General features: G+C 29.1%; 1 protein-coding gene and 2 pseudogenes across 2 annotated transcripts; all 3 read right to left on the reverse strand.

Annotated features, from left to right (window-relative positions):
* Window positions 1–12,974: 12,974 nt before the first annotated feature.
* LOC149061942 (uncharacterized) lies at window positions 12,975–13,948 on the reverse strand (annotated as a pseudogene).
* LOC149061943 (uncharacterized) lies at window positions 13,013–15,238 on the reverse strand. The gene is made up of 4 exons (XM_089215150.1): window positions 15,077–15,238; window positions 14,883–15,016; window positions 14,529–14,794; window positions 13,013–13,529 (listed from the first exon to the last, which is right to left on the reverse strand). The coding sequence occupies exons 1-3, from the start codon at window positions 15,236–15,238 to the stop codon at window positions 14,740–14,742; spliced, it is 351 nt and encodes a 116-aa protein (XP_089071276.1). The 3' UTR covers window positions 13,013–13,529; window positions 14,529–14,739.
* A 110-nt stretch (window positions 15,239–15,348) lies between these two features.
* LOC149061944 (uncharacterized) lies at window positions 15,349–18,543 on the reverse strand (annotated as a pseudogene). The gene is made up of 8 exons (XR_016189488.1): window positions 18,188–18,543; window positions 17,441–17,686; window positions 16,995–17,129; window positions 16,651–16,925; window positions 16,506–16,578; window positions 15,855–16,109; window positions 15,593–15,767; window positions 15,349–15,510 (listed from the first exon to the last, which is right to left on the reverse strand). The product of XR_016189488.1 is annotated as an uncharacterized LOC149061944 (transcript).
* Window positions 18,544–21,634: the final 3,091 nt, after the last annotated feature.

Consider the following 21,634-nt stretch of genomic DNA (forward strand, 5'->3'; position numbering starts at 1 on the left):
AATTGTAGATTTACACTCTTCTTGAATTGTTTATTATTTTTATTTTTCACCCTTATATTTATTAGATAAACCACTATCAACTTTTGATTTTAAAATGGTAACCTATACTTAAAATTTCATAAATTAATAAAGCTATTTTTTTTATTAATTATTACGTTAAAATTTCGAATTTAGCGCTAGTAGTTTATGAGTTATAGGTATTTAAAGTGTAGATTGACAGAGTGAAGTGGTACGGGGTTACCCCGAAAAATGTTTGTCCACTACTCCGCTTGTCTAAACTTTAAATACTTATAGCTCATAAACTACTCGTCCTAAATTCGACTTTTTATATATCAAAATTTTTAGAAAAATATTCTGCTTTGGAATAATTTTTCAATAAAAGCGTCGGTTTTTAACAGCTAGAAACTATGTAAAAAAAATATTTTGAAAAAAGTCAATACTTTTTTAAATAATGAGTGTTGTTTGATAAAAGAATCACCCTGTATATATTATGTAATTAATTTCTATAACATCAAAAATGAGTAAGAATGTATATTTTAATTAACGCCTCTGATATCAAAATGAATTTAGGAATACATTTTTTATTTTACAGGGAAAAAATTGGTCGGACCAAAAATTAAAACTATAGACTACGAAAACCAATCTATAATGTTTGTTGAAGTTGACCTGGATCAATCCTGATGGTTTTAAAGAATCGAATCCAAATTAAGGTCAAAATTTTTAAACTATTCACAACCAACGTTTTATAATTTTCATTCTATGATATATAATTTCTACCAGTTAATTTTATTTTGCGTCGAAACTATCACGTTGGGAAGTCGCGAAATATTGTCTCCTGTTTGGGACCATTACAACAATACCAGAAAACTTACCTAAAGGGCCCCTAATTTATTAAAATTTGAAATGTAACTAAAATATATTACGTTTTCGTAATATTAATATACGTAATACTACACATTCGTAGGTTGCAAGTTATAGAACACTGATTGTATATTAATTCGATTTGAATCAATATAACTTTGGACTACATATTATTTTGTTTGGTTTTGCCATAAACACCCATCCCACTGATCTTAAATTCTTAATGCCTGTAGTTCATCGTGCTTCGAACACGATCACTTTCATAAAATTATTTTGAAACGTATGGTGTCGGGGTTGTCAAACGCTTGTAAAGGTATTTGTAGTAGTAAAAAGAAGACATACAACATTTGAATAATGTAATGTATTTTATCTGATGCGTTATAAATGTATGACTCTGCTCAAATAATTAGTGAATTTAATACCTTGAATCTGAGCTTTTAGTACAAGTGCGATGTTAAGGCGTGGTCCAAATACCAAAGGCCAAACTAAGTTCTACAGGGCGGGATATATTTGTGAGTAATTTATCTTAACGCTATGACGTATTGAGATTTGATTCATGTATTAATACACAAATCTACTCTTGTATTTAGGTACACGGTAGTGACATCGAATTATATCAAAAGTGCTGACTAGATTTTGATGTTATACGATTTCATTTGGCTTTCTCGTTGTTAACTTGTTATTGGTGCTCATAAGTAGGTACTAAGATAATTTTATGAATATTAAGCGGATTAAATCCACAAAGCGATCAGCGTCAACAAAATGTTACATTCGTCGTTTACTTGTATACCGCTTTCATGAATTTATAAAACGTTATAATTATCCACATGACACACATACTTCTTCACACAATTATTATATTAAAAAATTTTTTAACCAAATGAGGAAGAGGTTTCGCGCTCTCCCTAGCTCACTACTGGTTGACTGATATGTTGGCCATGACGGCCAAATCAAATTAAAACATGACGTTCATATTCAGCTGAAAATAACAATATTGTCCTTTAGAATAAAATAAAAATAAGAAGATTATTTCAGTTAACTGTAAAACCCATATCTATATGGTGACTCATATCACAATAAAAGGAAATCCGTATAACATTCTTAATTTATATATCTGTCAATATAACACAATACCTTAGGAATAACTGCAATGTACTTTAATTTATCATTTCTGGGTTGGTCAATTGACACGAACTCTGACACGGTCGGTCCGATCTATTGTCTATTATCATATATTATAACTTTCTCTTTTTCGAGGAATTGAGGTTTTTACCAACAGAAAAAAAAACCAACTACAAATCCATCCCCTACTGTGCACAATATTATAAGCAATATAAGCTAAACCCAACAATTCGAGAAAAAAAAATACGTGGCCGAAGAACATTATTATTTTGTGCAGTTTTTATAAACTACCTCATTTATCATTTCTGGATTGGTCAATTGACATGAACTCTGAACGTCAGTACAGTCGGTCCGATCTATTGTCTATTATCATATATTATAACTTTCTCTTTTTCGAGGAATTAAGGTTTCTACCAACAGAAAAAAAAAAACCAACGACAAATCCATCCCCTACTGTGCACAATATTATAAGCTATACCCAACGATTCGAGAAAAAAAATTACACGGCCGAAGAACATTATCATTTTGTGCAGTTTTTATAACTTCCTACCTATTGTTCATATTATATATCTTGTATAAGTTTTCATTACAATAGACGTTTCGAAATTCCTCTCCATTTTTATTTTTCGAATTTTATTTCTTAGAACCCCAATTCGTTCCTCGGTGGTGGTCTACTCATAATAATTCTATTGAATTTATCAAAAATGTTTATTTGTTTAGGTAGGTACCACCGTTATAACACATATATTTGAAACACCTATTGTTAATATTGTAGGATCTTAAGCGGATTTGTCCATAATATGTGGGTATACTTATATAAACCTATGGACATATCATGATTTATATTTTCGTATTTTTGTTTCTAAGAATCTCAATTCATCCCTCCGGTGGTGGTCTTCACGAATAGTGTTATTCACAATAATCCTGAAAAGTGAATAAAAATTTATATTTAATGGCTTTTTTATTCTTTTAATGTTAAATTTTTGTTCTTAAGAAGTTAGATATCGAAGTTCAATTTATTAAAATCAATACACTATGTTATAAAAATTTAACTTAATCATTACTTAAACACTACAATTACGTAAATTTCATATATATTAATAACCTTTAAATTATGGTTGAACAAAGAATCTGTTTTAAACGAATTCCCAAATTTCATTGTTCGATTATTGGCGTGTTAAACATAGGATTGATCGAGGTTGAATATAAATGGGACCCGGGACTATAACTAAAACAGAAAAAACCGGTTCCTGATTACTACAAAATCTTAAAACCGGAATATCGATTGGGACTCATGTTTTACAATGCTTAAAACCAGAATTATAATCAGAGCTTATTTTAATAAACAATAAACCCGGGACCAAAACTGTAGTCGAATGAACCGGTTCTTGATAACTAAAATATCTAAAAATCTGAATTTTGATTGGAAACCATAATTTACAATGCTTAAAACTGGAAATATAACCAGAACCTATTTTAATGAACAGTAAATTTTCTGGTTTTTTAGATTTTTATTGTTTCTAAAAATTAAATGTAAATTTTTAATTTGGTTTTGAAACCAATAATTATTTTTCATAGAAATATATTTGTTTTATATAACTTATATATGATATATTAAACTTGAATTAATAGTATTATAAGACTGAACAGATTAGTTTACAAGTATATAGTTCCATTTTTCTGCTTGCGTGCGTGCTTATACATCTAGCAATGACTATTTACTTTTGTAATAATATAATATACACATAATGATAGTTGAACTTTGTGGATAAATGCAACATATAAATATTATACGATTCATTAAATTATGTTTTTAAGGACTGTCTAAGGATATCATTCGATTTCCATCCATACTCTCACCATTGTACGAACAGAAACAAATAAATTAAAAGAAAATTTAAATAATTAAGTGTTTTTCATATTTTCAAATTTCAAAAGAATATTCGGCACTGAATTGTCAAAAATGTAAACTTTTTAGAAGTCGATTGTTCGAGTATATTATCACAATGTCTTAAATTACATAACATATTAATGCAAAGTGACCATATAAATTGACTTCTTCTACATTTAACAAAATGAACAGTGATACATCAAAAACAATTCATCGTTACGAAAATGTAAAACATATCTAAATAATCAATGCATTGATATATTTTCCACACACTACAATAACAACAACTTCTGATTCCATAATTTTTCTGACAATAAAAACCTAACAAACCTAACCTAACCCGCTAACCTAACCTACGAAATATTTAACTAAATATGAATTTTTATTTTTATTTGTATCAAACTTTTCTTCCTCTAAATTTACCTAAATATTTCTCCATCCGCTAAATACGGGTCTGCCTATGTTCTACACATATTACACAAACTTTTATTATTACTCGAGGATAACATAAATATTGTGAATTTGTGATACATATAACCGCGATGTTGTGAATAAATAATTCTGTAAACGTGCTTTGTATACATAGACGATTATTATTGTTATCGATCCGTGATAGGTAAACAAAATCGTTTATTATAATTTAGTTCGCCGTTGTGTAGGAAGTATTGAATTTTGTTCACTGAGAATAATTAATTATTTTACCCAATGTGCATAATATTAGGTACATCGAACGACACGTGCATACACGGTTATCTAAATTTAGTTTTATTGGTATTTGATTGAGATATTTTCACAGAAATCGTTTAGTTTTAGTATATATTTATTATTGTGTTTACTGATTTTTTTCAACCCACCTAATTTCAGAGTTCTTTTAAATTACCTAGCCGAATACCGAAGTAGTAATAACAGTAAAACCATTTCTGTATAATATACACCGAAGTACATTAGTTTAAATAGAAGAGAAAGAGGGCTCTAGCGGACTGGGATCCCCCAAACTCTGCAGTTCCCCCAAATCAAGCCATCAAACATGTTTACTGAAAATTGTATGTATATATTTTTTTGTATAACTTTATGAAATCCAATAAATGTTATTCGGGGAGAGGGGCTGATAATTTTATGTATATATGAGAGGCTCAACATGTGTATTTTCATAATTCAAGTACAAACATTCTAGACTTGCAGCAATAAAAATAAAAATTTTAACACATGGTTTTGTCTTCCCACCTATATTTATATTTTACACACACAGAACACCAAAAGCATTTTGAAATTTTTTTGAAATTTCGTCAAAGGGTTTAGCCATCTAAATGCATATAAGTACCTATAACACATAGGACCTTTAAAAACTTTATAATATATTATGTGTTTACATTTTGTTTGATGAATAGTTCATACGTTTCCTCAATTACATATATTTTAATAATTTAATCAATAGGTAATTTATGAGGTATTGATATGGGACCCCTTCTTTCCCTCTCTTGCCGACCAGTCTTGATACTACATTATACTGTTTGTCTTCTTATTGTACATTTTAATTTATTTCAACTATGGTCATATATATTACATATTATTATAAATAAACAAATGGGCTGCCAATATGGTATTGAACGTATAAAGTGTACAATATTATATTATATTATAGACTATAGAGTATAAATAGTAGACACATAAGCGCCCTCATTGAAAATTCTTGGTGGGTGAGAATAATAATTACGGTACATAATATATCCATTGAAATCTATAACAGACTAACATTGTTCAATATGGATGAAATACCTACATTATCTGAACTTCCTATCGTATTTAATGTTTTCCTTTAAGTAATCATTATACATTTGGTTTTTAACACAATGGCTCAAAACGTTTTTCATAAAACTACAATATAAAGATAGGAAGTTACTGTTATTAGTTACTTTGTTAATGACAAATGCGTTTATTTTATAAATTATAATAAATGTAAAGCCATTATAATGGTAATTATTAATAAATATAATATAATAATAATAGTACAATGTGAATGGCCATCAAAGATATTAAAACGTACCATCATTGTACGTATCATCCATTATTAAAACTATTATTTATAATCCTTGTTAATACTTATTGTACTTTTAATTAGACACTACACCCAAAGTGATGACTGTTTGTACGTTTGATTCTTATTATCTTATTTTTTTTATACCATTTTTTTTTTTCAAAAAGACCATAGTAATGGGTTCTGAAAAACTCAAATTTTGGATATGATTCTATACATTCACACTAACGGGTGTGGAATCCTCATAAAGATATCACTATTAACGGAGTTTAATAATGCATTGAATTTGGAAGGTTTTGTTATTATTTATTAAGTAGGTATACATAGCTATATTAATAAATTAAATAATGATTAGTGTAAATATCGAATGTCGATAAACAATTATGTTGATATTTGTTTATACCATTGTAATTTATAATAGTAATTATTGTTAATATATACAAAATACCTAATATAATAATTTGTACTCATTAAAAATGTACTTTTACCATCCGTTATATAAATAGAAACATTTTTAATCTTTGTTAATATGTATTGTATTTTAAGTACGACGTTACACCCAGAGTGTTCATTAAAATTAATTAACATATCATATTTATCATATTTGTCTGAGTTTGTAAATTTGAATTTTATTAGTAGGTAGGTACCACTTTTTTTTCTTAACGATCATAGTACAATTACTACCAATCCAATGATCGGCTTAACTCAAATTTTGGGTATACTATAGTATTATATTATTTTATTATTTCATTGGGATTTAATTAAATATGCGTTAAAATATTTTCTTTTATGTGTCAATATTACAACCTAATACCCATAATCTGCTGTATGTCAATTTAGCGATCGGTGATCGGGCTTTGACGGTAACGCGCTTTGAGGACCCTCTTTATGCTATATTAAATATATTTTCAGTACGTCATTTGTCGTCGAACATTTCTGTATAGGTATTATACCTATTTATACGCATTTATATATATATATATGTGTATTATAAACGTGCGCGCGAACGAACACGAGGACGCTGTTGACGATGGGGTCGGGTGGGTGGTGGGCTGACGTGTGGGTGAAAGTGCGATGACTAAGTATACTACTCGCGGGCGCAAAGAGAAGTTTTCACGGCTGACGGAAATATCACAATCCGTCGACGCGCCGACGATGACACCGCGCGCCCCCCGCCGTCTCATACGGTATCTCAAAACGGGCTTCCGGGCGATATATATTATAATAATATCTCGTACATAATATACTTACACGTACATACATATATTATATATGTTGTATATATACGCGAACGAAAACATAACTACTTTGCGACAGATTTGCAGATTTAAAGCTAACCCTCTCAATTATGCAAATGGTTCGCCCGTTTAAAGCTGCTGCAGGAGTGGCGGCGGTGGTCCCAGAGAAGCCTTTGAATATCACCCCCACCCGAGTGTATAATATACATATACACATATGATCATCACGGTGTAGTATGCATAGTGCTTGTATATATTATATATATAACGATAAAGTTTCGCGGCGGCGGCAGGACGGGAAACGACGTTGTTGCCGCCAATGAGGAACGTTATACGTTTCTAATTATACTGGAACCATGTTGTTTTACAGTGTGATTCTTTTAGTCGGTGGTTTACACTCATTAGGTAGTTATCTGGAAATAACGGTGTTTTTGGAATAATTTTTTCGAAAAACTCGATGGATTAAAATCCGAATTCGAATTATCTATAGAGAGCGTATTTATAGTAAATTAGCAATCAGAAGTATCCATACATTTGAAGTTGTGATGATAGGAGACAGAATCGATAATGGTACACAGGAGAACCCCACAAAATGTTGGTACATGATTTCGGTCAACTAAACCTGGAATACTAAGTTAACCAGTCCATTCACAAACTGCTCGTTCGGAATCAGACTTTTATTTGATTTTGAAATTCCGAGAAAAACATTCTGCTTTGGAATTCGAAATTTAAAATGTAACCAAACCCTTGCGATCGAATCGGTCGATCAAAACAGTAAAAACCTTAAAATATACGACAACAGAGCAAAAATGTGTGTGTGTGTGTTTTTTGTTTTTAAAACGTTGTAACTATTCGAGACTTATTGTTTACCTAACTAAAATCACCCTGTATACCTACTATAGTTTAGAGTGGACGAAGGACGTGTGTATGCAGTTTGCGAGTGGGTTTGTATATTACATCACAAGTGTATATTATCCGTACATATTACATCATATCGTTATATTATGTACATATATATATATATATATAACGTACTCCTGTATGTGCGTTGGCGGTAGCATTTCAACACGAACGGTAATAATGAAAATCTCGTCTTCATCATCTTCATCGGTTCTTCAAAATCCGTATCTTCACGCAGTAATAATTAATATATAAAAGGAAACCCCTTCGTTGTGAAAATTATCGACATTTTCTGTTATCACTTACGTTGTTCGGAATAATGATAATTTAAGCTCCTCTTAATAATAATAATAATATGCTCTTTTGAAAGTGAATCGATCAGATTATAAGAAATAATAGACATTTATTGAATAGCGTGCATTTAATATATTATTTAGAAACCGTTAAAATCGTCATTCGTCACAACGCGCAATTTATACCTATTACACAATGATAGTACCAATAACTATTTATAGGGTAATAACGTGCCAGGGTAGGTATAGGTGGGTAGGTGTCGTGTGTTACTCTTTTTATAACATAATATACGTTTTGTGTAATTTTTAATCAGAATAATAGGATTTTATTTTAAAGCCATTTTGTAGAGGAGTATTAGAGATCTTAGAACACTTAACACAAAACTCGGTTTTTTTCAATACTGTGTTGAGGACATGAGATTTATACCCCCACATCAAATTCATCCTCTCCCCCTACCAAAAAATAAAAAAGATTTATGGACAGGCAATTAAATATAGTAATAAGAATACTTTCAACATTACAGCACCAAACCGTATTATGATTATTACATATTTTATATCAATCGATTAACAATGATAAAATCAATATTGTTGACTGATGTGTTTAAAACGGAGACAACACATGCGAGATGTAGCAATGTGCGGTGTGTGGTGACGTACAACATTGCAAAAAATGTTTGAAGTGGACAACTTTACTCCCTCTGTATTTATAGTAGAATTTCTAAAATTCCACAGCGAGTTGGGAAGAACTTTCTCTGTGCTATAACGTCTTTATTTTTTGACAGCACTAACTAATAATTTTTAATAATAAAATGAAATACACCAAAAAAACTTATGTTCTGAAACTGATAACTTAAATTATATTTATATTATCAAAAAAAAAAAAAATAAAATCAAAAAGTTAGAGCTCAACAGATAAAGTTCTTCCCTATGTGTTGTGGAATTTTGGTAATTCTACTATAAATACTGCAGAGGGAGCAAAGTTGCCCGCACAAAACATATTTTGGTCGTTTTGTGCGTTTGTAAGACGAAGACAACACATGTGGACGCGGCGTCCTTTTAATGTTTATAGTTTTGTACATTGTTTTAAAAATGTTTCAGTTTATAACTCAGTCAATGTATTATCTCGTCAGCTATGCGGAATAGATTGAATCATGACCATTCCACATGAAGACTAAATTTTACTTTGAAATGTCCAAAGGTTGTTATTTGATAAATTAGGTCAATATTGGTATATCATGTAGTGTAATATAGTAGTACAAAGTATTATTTCATATTTTAAATAGGCTATTTAAATTTTATTTGATTATTTCAAATTAATAAGAAAAAAAAAATTATATTCTAATTTAGTAGATTCTATAGAATGAGATAAATTTTCCCGTTGCGTATTTTTATGCACAAAACAACATAAGCACTGAGCACTTTTGTCATAAAAGACTCATAATAAAATCCCCAATTTGCGCTTGGGACGATATTATTATCATAATATAATATATTATATTATTATACTACAATTTGTTTTAAATTCAATACGTTCACACCCGGATTAGAATTTATTATTGAGATATTAATATTTTTATAAGTACTTATTTTTATTAATTATATCTGAATGTCGGTGCGATTCATTTGGTCGAATGTTTAGTGATCGAAAAAAAGCGATCGAAATGTCATATTGTGATCTAATCGTTTTAACCTAACAGATGGTCGAATTTTTTATTAATATAGTCGAAATATTTTGTGGTCGAATGAGTTTTTTGGTCGAAGTAAAATGATAATGATTATCTGTGCCATCACTGAGATTTTTAAATAAACAAAATAAATATTATATATTTTATTTATTTTTAATTTTTTTATTTTTCTTAAAACAAATAATCATCTAAGGTAAATTTTCACAGAATAATATTTAGTATATTGAATATTCTTATACACTGTATAACTGTGTGTGGTATAATAATAATTATTATATCTACTATCTAAACCAGGGGTGTCCTAACGGCCCATTGTAGATTTTGATGTGGCCCTCACTTCAATATAAAAACCATGAATTAATAAATTGTATATAATATATTATTAACATTACGAGAACAAATTTATTTTAAGAATATAAAATTATAAAACATCAAATAAACTGTAAAAGGCCGATGCACACGTTTATTATAAATAAATATATTTTTCTGAGTATACTTATAATTAAATATTAATACTTGTAAAAATATTTCTGCTTATTATTCGCTATAGTAAAATTATAAAAAAATTTATTGTTGTATTATAGAAAATAGAATATAATTTAATCATTAAATTTTAATGTATTATTATTAAAAAAAAGTATGTGGCCCATACGATCTTCACAAAAGGTTGGACACACCTGATCTAGACTATAATAATGTTATTATATTAATGGTAATACTACACTCGATAATCGAGAATATTCGATAACAAGTAACACTCTCCTCGGTCCTCCCCGTCCATTACGATACGTATTATTAGTTGATCCAGGTTATGATTGATTAGAGTATTTAAGAAGAATAGCTCAAAATTTAAAATTTAAATTAAGTACTTATTATATTATATTATTTATTTTAATACTTACAAGTAATACTATAGTATCTATACCTACCAATTATTTTAATAATTTACTACAATTTTTTTTTTTACATAATATAATACCTATTTTAGTTAATTATTAATTATTTACTTTGGTTTTTTGTTTTTTTTTTTTTAAATGTTTAATTTAAAATATATATTTTTCTACCATAACATATTTCAATTACATAACATTTCGACCATTTAAATTTTCGGTTTCATATTTTTCGATCAAAAATGTGTTCGACCAGATCACTTTTCGATCACAAAACTTTCGGGCCGTCGTCGGCCACTAGAATTTTGGCCAAACAACCCCCACCCTCTGAAAGTATACCCACCATCTATCACCATTTTTATTTTCTGATATCTTTACCATTTGGTGGTGGCCTTTACGAATATAAATCATATTATTCCTGTGTAATAAAAATAATGAATAAAAAATATTTTATCCGTAGGTATTCATTAAAGGGATTATTTGGTACCGTTATTTTCTATCTTTGTCTAACACACGTGTGACCGTGTGAGGATTGACGTGTTCACTGTTCTTTGTCAAACGTACCGATTGAACAAATGAAGCGAAAGAATACTAAAAACCGATTTGAATTTGTCGTCAAGACTAATTGAGATCAACTTCCTCACATTTTCGATATCAACCCTCGAATTCCCGAAAACGTTATACTAAAAAGAATTGATTAAAAAATTTTCACATTTCAATTTTTTGAGGATTAAAATCAAAAAATTAAAAATGTGAGAAATGTCGACTTCAAGTAGACTTGACGAAAAATTCGTTTTTTTTTTCAATATTATTCTTATCGCCTCACTATATCAATAGGTACGTTTGTTAAATAACACGTCTTAAAATGATGATAATATGCAGCCCGCGCGTGCAGTGTTGGACAAAGACAGAAAATCGCAGAATAAAATCCCCTTCTATACCTAGGAGTGTTGTTATATATTAAATTGAAAGTGTCCCGTGTCGGATCGCCCTGCACGACATCTCCGTCTACATGTACAACGTATACCTACTGTTATATACATGTATATATATACCATGGTCAAGCATATAAACGGGTCACTATGCATTGTATACTGTACCGCAAAAAAAAAATAATCCTAAAATTTTAGACCCTGAAAAAAGAACTCGAAAAAATAATCCTGTAAAAAAATAACCACTTTTACCTGTGAGATTTTCAAACCGTGCAAAAAACCGTTACGATAATATAAAATGAATATTCCTAAGGAACTCTGAAACGTTTCTACGGAACTTCCATTAGAGTTCCAAAACCATTCCAATATAACGCAATATGCCATGTTGTTTGAAACAATGAATGAAACATAACCGTAGTATATACACGTTTATATTCCATTTATGGTTTTTTGGAACATAATTTTAACGTTTCCGTACAATATAACTAAATTGTAAGTTAAGTTTATATTCCATTTATGGTATTCTGGAACATAATATTAATATTACAATAAATAGTTCCAGTTATATTTTTTTACAGTTTCATAGATACATCTATAAAACTGAGTGGAATTTACTAAGGATTAAGTAAAAAAATATATTAATCAATAAAAATACATAATATAAGATTTCTAAAAGTATATATTATTTATTAATCAACACAAATTATGTTACAATATTTATATACCTATTAAACATCATTATTTTTTTTATACTTATCATCAGATAGCATTTAAAAAAAATATAATATATCAAAAAGTATTATAATAAAAAACAATAAAACAAACATAGATACATAAGTTCTAGATGTATTTATTAATTGATACAAGAGATAATATTAGGTTAGGTGTAATAAAATAATTACTCATCCTTCTTTATTAACAAATGGAATAAACAAACAAATTTAATATAATTTATAATAATTTCATAATGGTCAGATTCATTACAATAACAAAAAAAAAAAATACTTATTATACAAGCTAACTTGGCACTGGTTATTTAAACAAATCGCTTATATTTAATAATTTAACAATAGATAAAGATAACTTAAAGACATGATTTTTATTTGTTTTATAAACTTTTTTATTTAAACATTATGACATAATGAAATAATAGCACCTTCATTATTAGCAAATTGAACAAAAAAACACTTAAATTTAATATCATTTACAATTATTTCATAAGGATCAGATACATCATGAGTATTAACAAAAAAACACCTACAAGCTTACTTGGCACTGGTAATTTAAACAAATCACTTATACTTAATAATTTTACAACAGATAATTTAATCACATCATCTCTATTATTTTTGTAAATTTTTTTTATCATAACTATACCATCATTTTCTAAAATAAAAAACTGATTTTTAATATTTTTACAGCAAATAACATAGTTGTTAGATTGAAGAGTAATTTGATTGTAAAATGTAAATTCAAAGTTTGAAAGATTTTTATCTATTTTAAAATGCTTCAAAATAAATTAATTTATTGTGATAGTTTTCAATCCTTCACATTCGAGAGCTATTATTTTATTTTTTATTTCAGAAAGTGGGTATTTGCAACATTTCATTGATTTCTTTAGAGTTTGGAGGTAATTTTCGTATTTGAATGTACTGAAATTATCCAATGAACCATATAACCTAACAAAAAAAGGTAGATGAATTAAGCTGTGCACATTGTAGTTAATGAACTGAGGTCCATAAATAGATAAATAATCCTCAACAAATTCTCTTAATAATTTTGAGGCTAATTCATTAAATGTATTACAAATTGCATTTGAACACAGAATTCTAATAGATATGAATAGAAGAAGAAAGTGATTATATTTTTCTTTCGATAAATTTGATTTTAAGACAATAACTCCTGTGTATAACAATAATTCACGGAACTCAGTAGCCTTCCAAAATTCCAAATCATCTAGTGATCTCGGCAAACGTGCAAACTCTGACGGTACAGATTTTCTCAAATTAAATAGGGCCAAAGAAATGGAATCTTTTTTTTCTTCCAACATTCTTACTGGCTTTTTTCCTTTAACCCAGAATTCTAACAGCCTTGACATACACAATGCATGTAATCCAAGACCACACAATTTATTATATCGATTGGAAGATCTACTAACGGACTAAATACATATTTATGGTACTCGGAGTTCGATTTTAATCTAAATGAATTATTTGTTCTTAGTGGCGCAGAAAAATCTAAGAAGCAAACTTTATTTTCGATATAATCACCTTCAACTTCGCAAGAAGTGCAAGCAAAATAGCCATTGTGATTTTTAACATTTAATAAATAAGCTTTAGCTGGAGCGTCAGCTACAATATGAGCTACTTCAAAATGTATTTGCTTATCATTAATTTTAATACCCGAAGTTAAAAGACTATTCAACTCATTAATAAATAGGCGTAAATACTCGTTCACATCACCTGGTTTACCTTTAAAGCTGTGATAAATAGCAATTGGAAATATTTAATTTGAAAAAGTTAGTATATTAATAAATGATAGAAGAATAGGCCAAAACTGAGTCTTAGAGCTTTTAGCTAAGGGTAGACCATCAATTCTAAAACTCAATTTTATTGTAATATTATTAGGAATGCTATCTATTTCTTTAACCAAATGAGGTTTTATAATATTGTAAATACCTAAGTCGAGATATGATCCATTTTCTATTTCAACAATAGGTCTAATAAGTAATAACCTTATATTCTTGCAGAATTGTTCGAATATCTTTAGGAACTTGTAGGCCTGTACTTCTCAGAATTTTTAACATTTCATTAGCACACGAGTGAGATACGTTGAACTGCACAGCCCATTTTCGAAGATGTTGCACAAGATCTTTGTTTTTGTCATTGATCAAAATATTTGTACACAACACTTCTTCAACGTGCTGAATATCTCCAGAAAAATACTAAAAAATTAAATTTAATACATTTTATAATTTAAAAAAAAATTATTAGGTACATATGTAAAAATACATAAATGTGTCTAATGCTTACAGTGAAATTACAAAATTGATTAGTCTGACATTATTAGTTAAATTAATGTTCGTAGAAGTACACGATTCAATACAATTAATTGAATTAATTTCTTCTTTGGTAGAAGCTTTTGAAAGTGTGATAGAATTTATTACCTAGAAACATATAATTATATGTAAATTAAATATAAAACGAACTAATATTTTAAAACATACTTGTGATGAACATTGAATATCAGAGTTTATGGATATTGATGGATTACTATTATGTAGTGATTGTAATTTATTTTTTATAGGCCTCTGAAATTGACGTTTTGATATACTTCCAATATCTTTAATGCGTTTATGAATTGTTAACACTAAAACAAGTATATACATATATACAATAATTTTTTTTTTAAATACCAAATTTAAAAATTTACAAACTTATAATCTTTTTTATTTTATTAAATATATATTATATATTTATAGACACATTATACATTTATTATACCTATATGTATTTGGTTTGTATTAATCTAATTTTTAAAAGTAAAAATGCTATCAAATTTACTTGGTCCTGTCATATCGAGTTTTAGCTGTTCTAAACCAACTCTGTACTTCTACTTCAAATGTAGAATCAGAATGTTGATATTTATTTTTAATTATACCTAATAAAAAAAAAATTGTATTATATTTATAAGAATCTCATAAACTCATAACACATAAAATGTATTATTGTATGATATATACCTTTCATAAAATTAATTATCTTTAAATCTTTGATTTTGAATTTTGTAATATCTTTTTCGAAAGCTCTTCCAGTCCAAGAACAGTCTATGGCAAATTCATTGGTAAATGTTTTGGATAAAATACGGCCAAGATGTGTTTTACCATCGTTACCACCAATTTAACTAAACATATTTTTCTGTACAAACAGGATTTGTTCAGAATGATCTCAAAAAATTAAAATTTTAAGAATAAAATAAATAAATAAATGATTCCATTAACATACCAATTTCTCTTCAATATTAGAACCAGTCTGTAACACTTTTTCACACTCAACTACACTTTCTTTAGATGATAATGGGAACTGTGATATAAATGACACATCTTCAATATCATTTGAAAAACCTAATGTTGGTACCATTTGACTGGTGAATCTTTTAACATCATCTTTTAAAGAATCAATTTTACTACAGAGTCTATTGTTCATCATTCGATTAGCTTATCAATTCGTCATGAATTTGTTTGAACAATATGTGAATTCCTTCAAACACAAAAATATGTAAATTATTAAGTATTTTTTTCAATCTTAACCACTTTAAGAGTTTTTTGTATACATCATGTATAGGACTAATATTTATCACCAATTTCAAAATGTAATAATTGTTATGAATAATTAATCATGATGCACCTAAATATAAAAATAATCGGATGTAGGTACTATAATATTAAATTTATTAAAGAGCAAGTAATAATGTTTGAGAAGTTTAGAACAGATAGGTTTATAGGTATATGAAATATCATTTGTTATATTTACTAATTTTTAGTTAAATTATTTAAAAATAATTAATTTTAATTATGATGTTTGTGATTTTACTTTAAATACACCAAGTTTGGTCACTTTTATCACTTTTATCAGGCATATTTATGTTAATATTACCTTCAGATGAATTTTGTATTGTCGGATATGACCTTGGAAAAGGTTGATTTTCAGACGCCATGGATTCAAAATTCTGTAAGACATATAAATTTAAATTTGTTAAGTGCATTTTATGCCAAGGAGATAAAAACCCATCAATATTTACCTGTGATACTGAATTTGAAGATTGACTTGTCGTTGGTAATAATGAATTTATGTCACCTGAATTTTGCATCATAGATGTTATAGTATTCGAATTGGGATCTGAATCAAATAATGTTAAGGGATGCAAATCTGTATAACTATTTTCTTTGGAAAAATTGGAGTCTACTCCTGATGACAAAACACTAATATTTGTTGAAGGCGTCTGCAAATACTCTTCAGGAAAAGTTTTTAATGTTGATACCCCTTGAACATTGGGTATGACAGTATAACCAGAATCTTTAAATTAAATCAAATACAACTAGTTAGGTATGATATAATTCACCAAATAAAAAATAATGTTTATACCTTCACAATCACTGTCACTACTGTCTATGTAGGTCTTTTGTATCTTTTTTTTCATAAGTAACGAGTCATTTAAAACATTTTCAGTATCTGTTGATTCTACTTCAACTCTTTTATACCAAGCCTTATTGAAATTACCTAACAGATAAATTGTATATTAAAGATACAAATAAATATATTAAAATAATTATGTAAAAGTTCATTAGTATACAAAATCTTACAATAATGTATTATGTTATTGTTAATTAGGTAATATAATTATATTTAAAATAGGTAGTAACTAGTTGTTTATAAATAAAACTGACCATCATACTATAACTATTATCACAATAAAAATATAATCAAGAATTAGGTATTAATTTGGTATTCATTAAAATGTAAAAGAAATCAGTAAAAATTCTATGTGTTTACAGTAAAGTATTCATTTAAAATTATTTTATTTCTCTTACCATAAGTCTTGTTACCACCAACAACCTTGATTTGATACTGCGGCCAAGACAGATCTGGATCTATGGCCTCTTTTAAATGGATACTACTATACTAGTAACCCTGAAAGGTGGCCAGTAACAATTCTTTATAGTACTGCCAGATAAATTTTCAACTTCTGTCTCTAAAAGCCAATTAATTGGTACAACACTGTAATCTTTACTCAAAGAAAATATGACAACTACCCATTTCTGTTTTTTTGTAAACATCTGAAAAAATAAAATTAGGCATTTAAATGTCGTTACCTAATTAAGTACCTAGTACACAAGTTGTTTCACTGTTTGTTCATGTTACAACTTTTTTCTCTTGAAGACACATAATGTGCCTGACACGTCTGGACTTAGAACTAATCGAAATTTTACATTCATTAAATTACAAAGAATTTAAAGGAGTTTAGTACAATGTACATTTGGTGATAACTGATGGATGTTATTTTGTTTTGTATCGTACATAAAAAAATCGGGGGATTATTATTTGAATTTTTGGAGTTTGGTAAACAACTGCTGAACTGCTATCTACATATTATAGAGTATTAATGAGTGTAAAAAAAAAAGGTTTTCAACCAAAAGGCAAAAGAACTGTATAAATTATAAAATAGTTTATCACCCAAATACAAACTCTACTCGAAGGTAGCAATATAATAAATTATACAGTACTTTTAAAAACATATTATTAAATATTAAGTAATACCAATTTGTTTAAAAACTTACCTTTTTATCAGGAATATTCGACATACTTATCCAGCTCGTACTTAACTGCTTCTAATAGATTCAAAAATCTTAACGACTTGACACAGATATCACCACACGAGTAGAAAGAACACAATAAACAAGACCAACCAACACAAAATAATAATGACCACGAGAACAAAATATGTGCGACGGATTACGTACTACACACTACAATGTCTATAACTTTACACTATTGCAGTGAATTAAGATTTACGAGTAATGATCATCCAAACACAGAGGTATCGGACTTTTGGAGCAAGTAATGTTGTCGTCAATCGACAATAATGAAAATACGCGGCGAGCGGATCATTTGTTTCATCGTTTCCACTTACCCGTTATCGACGAAATTTAAAATGACGCGGTCACTGTAGGGGATAACCGGTGTGGCTGTATGATAGACGTATCTATATACAGTGTTATTGATTCATTAATGTATATTTTTAAAAATTTAACCGATAAAAATTCCCATGTCTATTATCAGATTGGTTTGTATTTTTCTGAAACATTACCGTAACGTATTGAGAAACACTAAATATTTATAAAGCAATATATGTTTTTATAAAACCATCAATGTTGCAGGCATTGGAACATGAAATATTGTTCATAACTCATGTTTTTGTAGAACACGACAAAAATATTCAGGTAACATTTACATTCTTGTATTAACATTGGAACTTAAAACAGTATATTTCTGGAATGTTTGTAACAGTTTCTTGCACGGGGGGGGGGGGGGGGGGGGTGTAATGATTGATATTTAATTATTACAATACATAGTATAGATATAAATTATACTATCATATAATGTTATTGAGGATTAATGTTAGGTATTTGTTATTAACTTTTGTGTCGACGCCACTTTACCGTCGGACAGTGAGGGTGGGTAAAATTTGTAAAAAATCGTGATAGTTGAAAATGCAAATAAATTAAGATTGTATTTGTTTGTCATTGCGTATGATAAAATTTATGACATATACGTACAATTATTGTTTTCCCACAATAATGTTAAATTTGGATCAATTACAAATTAATAGTTATTGCATAATATATGAAATAAAAACGATCCAGAGCGGAGACGCTGACTGTTGAATAGGACAATATTAATAGAATAGAATATTCTAGATATTTCAAAACTATATTTCCTATAACCTAACCTAACCTATGGTTTGACTACCTATTTTTTAAATTTTATCTACTACAATTGAATAATGCAGTAGGTTAAGAATATGTGTTGTTTACGTTTATCGTAGTTAATGCGGCAGGGTAAAACCAGTAAAACCACAGACATTTGTTCCGGGCAATAACGGCGGCGTGAAAGGATCAGCTATAGTTATATATTATATATATATATATATGTTACATTATTATATAGGTTAACTCGCGCATTTATATACCTACATAGAAATTTTATTTTATCTTTACCGTTTCGATAAAATGACGTCTGCGTATAATATACGATGTAAAGGGATGATGACTGACGGCGGAGGAATGAAAACCAAAAACAAGAATAAATCGTATACGTATATAGTCGACCGATATAATATTATAGGTTACACATTCTCGCACACGAAGACATATAATACGGAAATATTGAGTGACGGATATCAATAGTGTGTAAGTAAGTTATGTGTACGCGCAAAAAGAGGGAAGAAGTGTGTGTTATATATATATATATACACTAAGTAATCCGTTGGTCCCGCGGGACGTCGTGTATATAAGAGCTACTTTGTCGACGCACGTGGGATTCACATAGCCAGTCGATATTTTTCTATACCTTTATACACAACCGATCCGCCACCGCACCCTCCATCCATCTCTCGGCGAACTGCCGTCTATACACACACACACACACACACACACACACATAAGCCTTAAGTAGTTTTTATGTACACACCCGCACACGTCAGCTATATAAGGAGAAAAAAACTGAGTTCGCGACCTCCCCATCCGGCATCCGCTCGCCCGTCGGTCTGCGATTTTTTCTCTAATTTCGTTTCGTACACGACACACCGGCGCGTTCTGTATATAATAATAATATGTACCTGTATATAAATATATTATTAAATTTATTATTCTATTATGCTGCTGCTGGTGGTGGCGCGCAGGGAGCCGCGGGGACAAACAGCGTATTATTCCCTCTTTTTATCATTATTGTTAATCCATCGTCGCAAAAATATAACGGAGAAAAAAACCTCCAAGTCTCAAATATTATTCTCTCTATAAACAGTGACGGGAGAGTGAGTGATGTGAATGTAGTTTTGCAATTTCGGATACGATTTCAGTCTGTCGAGATTTGTCTCGGAACGATGGATATATAAAATATACAATTCACAAAAAAGTTTACCATTTCATAAAATGTTCTCTGGTTTGTATTCATCAAAATGTCGTTACAATATTTTACAAATATTTAATCCTTCGTAGTCAAAAAATATTTTTAAAACGAATACGAAACTTTTAATTTTAATTTCAAGTAGGTAATTTATTATAAATAGTCAAACCTATAGTATATGCGTGCCCATTCGTTTTTATTTGATTAAAAATTCGAATTTCGAGCATTTATATATTTGCTGGACTAGAACAAACAACTGACAATATACCTGTTTTCTCTCGAGAAACATTATGTACTATAATTTAGTTTCTGTGTCCAACTCCCAATTGAATTTCCACCTGTGGACTTCTTGCTGGAGTAGGAGAGTGCTGTGTGATGAATCAAACGGAAACAGGTGTGCATAGGTACTGTTGCAGTACGATGATGTATGACCGCGATAAAACGCGATAATATTAAATTTAATAAATAAAAATAATTTTATGTTCTATCATGGCATCACAATAAAATATATACGTACAGAACGTATCGTATAAACTCGCAGACAACTATAATATGATATACGTCGCCAGTCGTCACGACGATCGAGTTGGATTTGCTGGACGCATATATAGAACACGGATGATTAGGCGAGTTTCAATATATAATATTGAGAACGTGTGCAAATTTTAAAGCTACCTATTTTGATACACGTTTTGATATGGTACAGTGTCGTTTGTAGGTATAGGTATAAACTTCACGAAACGATTGCATTATTGTTTGCCTCTTAACGCGGTTACTTAGATTCCAAAATTTCAATTGCCATATACGGACGTGATGTACAAAAATTACGTGACGGATTCTATGCCGCGGACGTTTTCAGTCTCATCCGACTTGAACGTCTTTAATATTTGTCACGAGATTTTCTATACAGCTATATATCTATATAGATTTTGAAGGTACCACACGACGATCAAACATATATATTATTTACCGGGCGTCCGGACCGACTGACCCTCGATCGTAAAAAAAAATCTACAACGGTTAAAAAAAATGACCGCGTACACAATATATATATATAAACCTCTACATAAAAGTACATATACTATATATAGTCATGCAGT

The sequence above is a fragment of the Diuraphis noxia genome, unplaced genomic scaffold (genome assembly GCF_037042655.1).
Source record: "Diuraphis noxia isolate RWA-SAM2 unplaced genomic scaffold, SU_Dnox_SAM2 contig0001, whole genome shotgun sequence".
NCBI classification, from domain to species: domain Eukaryota; kingdom Metazoa; phylum Arthropoda; class Insecta; order Hemiptera; family Aphididae; genus Diuraphis; species Diuraphis noxia.

Bases quoted from the DNA above. Each gene is read 5' to 3' on its own strand.
- LOC149061943 (XM_089215150.1), bottom strand. From the start codon at position 15,238: ATGTATATACTTGTTTTAGTGTTAACAATTCATAAACGCATTAAAGAT. The intron at 15,017-15,076 runs GTATGTTTTAAA...ATATGTTTCTAG, and splicing joins ATATTCAATGTTCATCACAA to GTAATAAATTCTATCACACT. The intron at 14,795-14,882 runs GTAAGCATTAGA...TTAATTTTTTAG, and splicing joins ATCAATTTTGTAATTTCACT to TATTTTTCTGGAGATATTCA.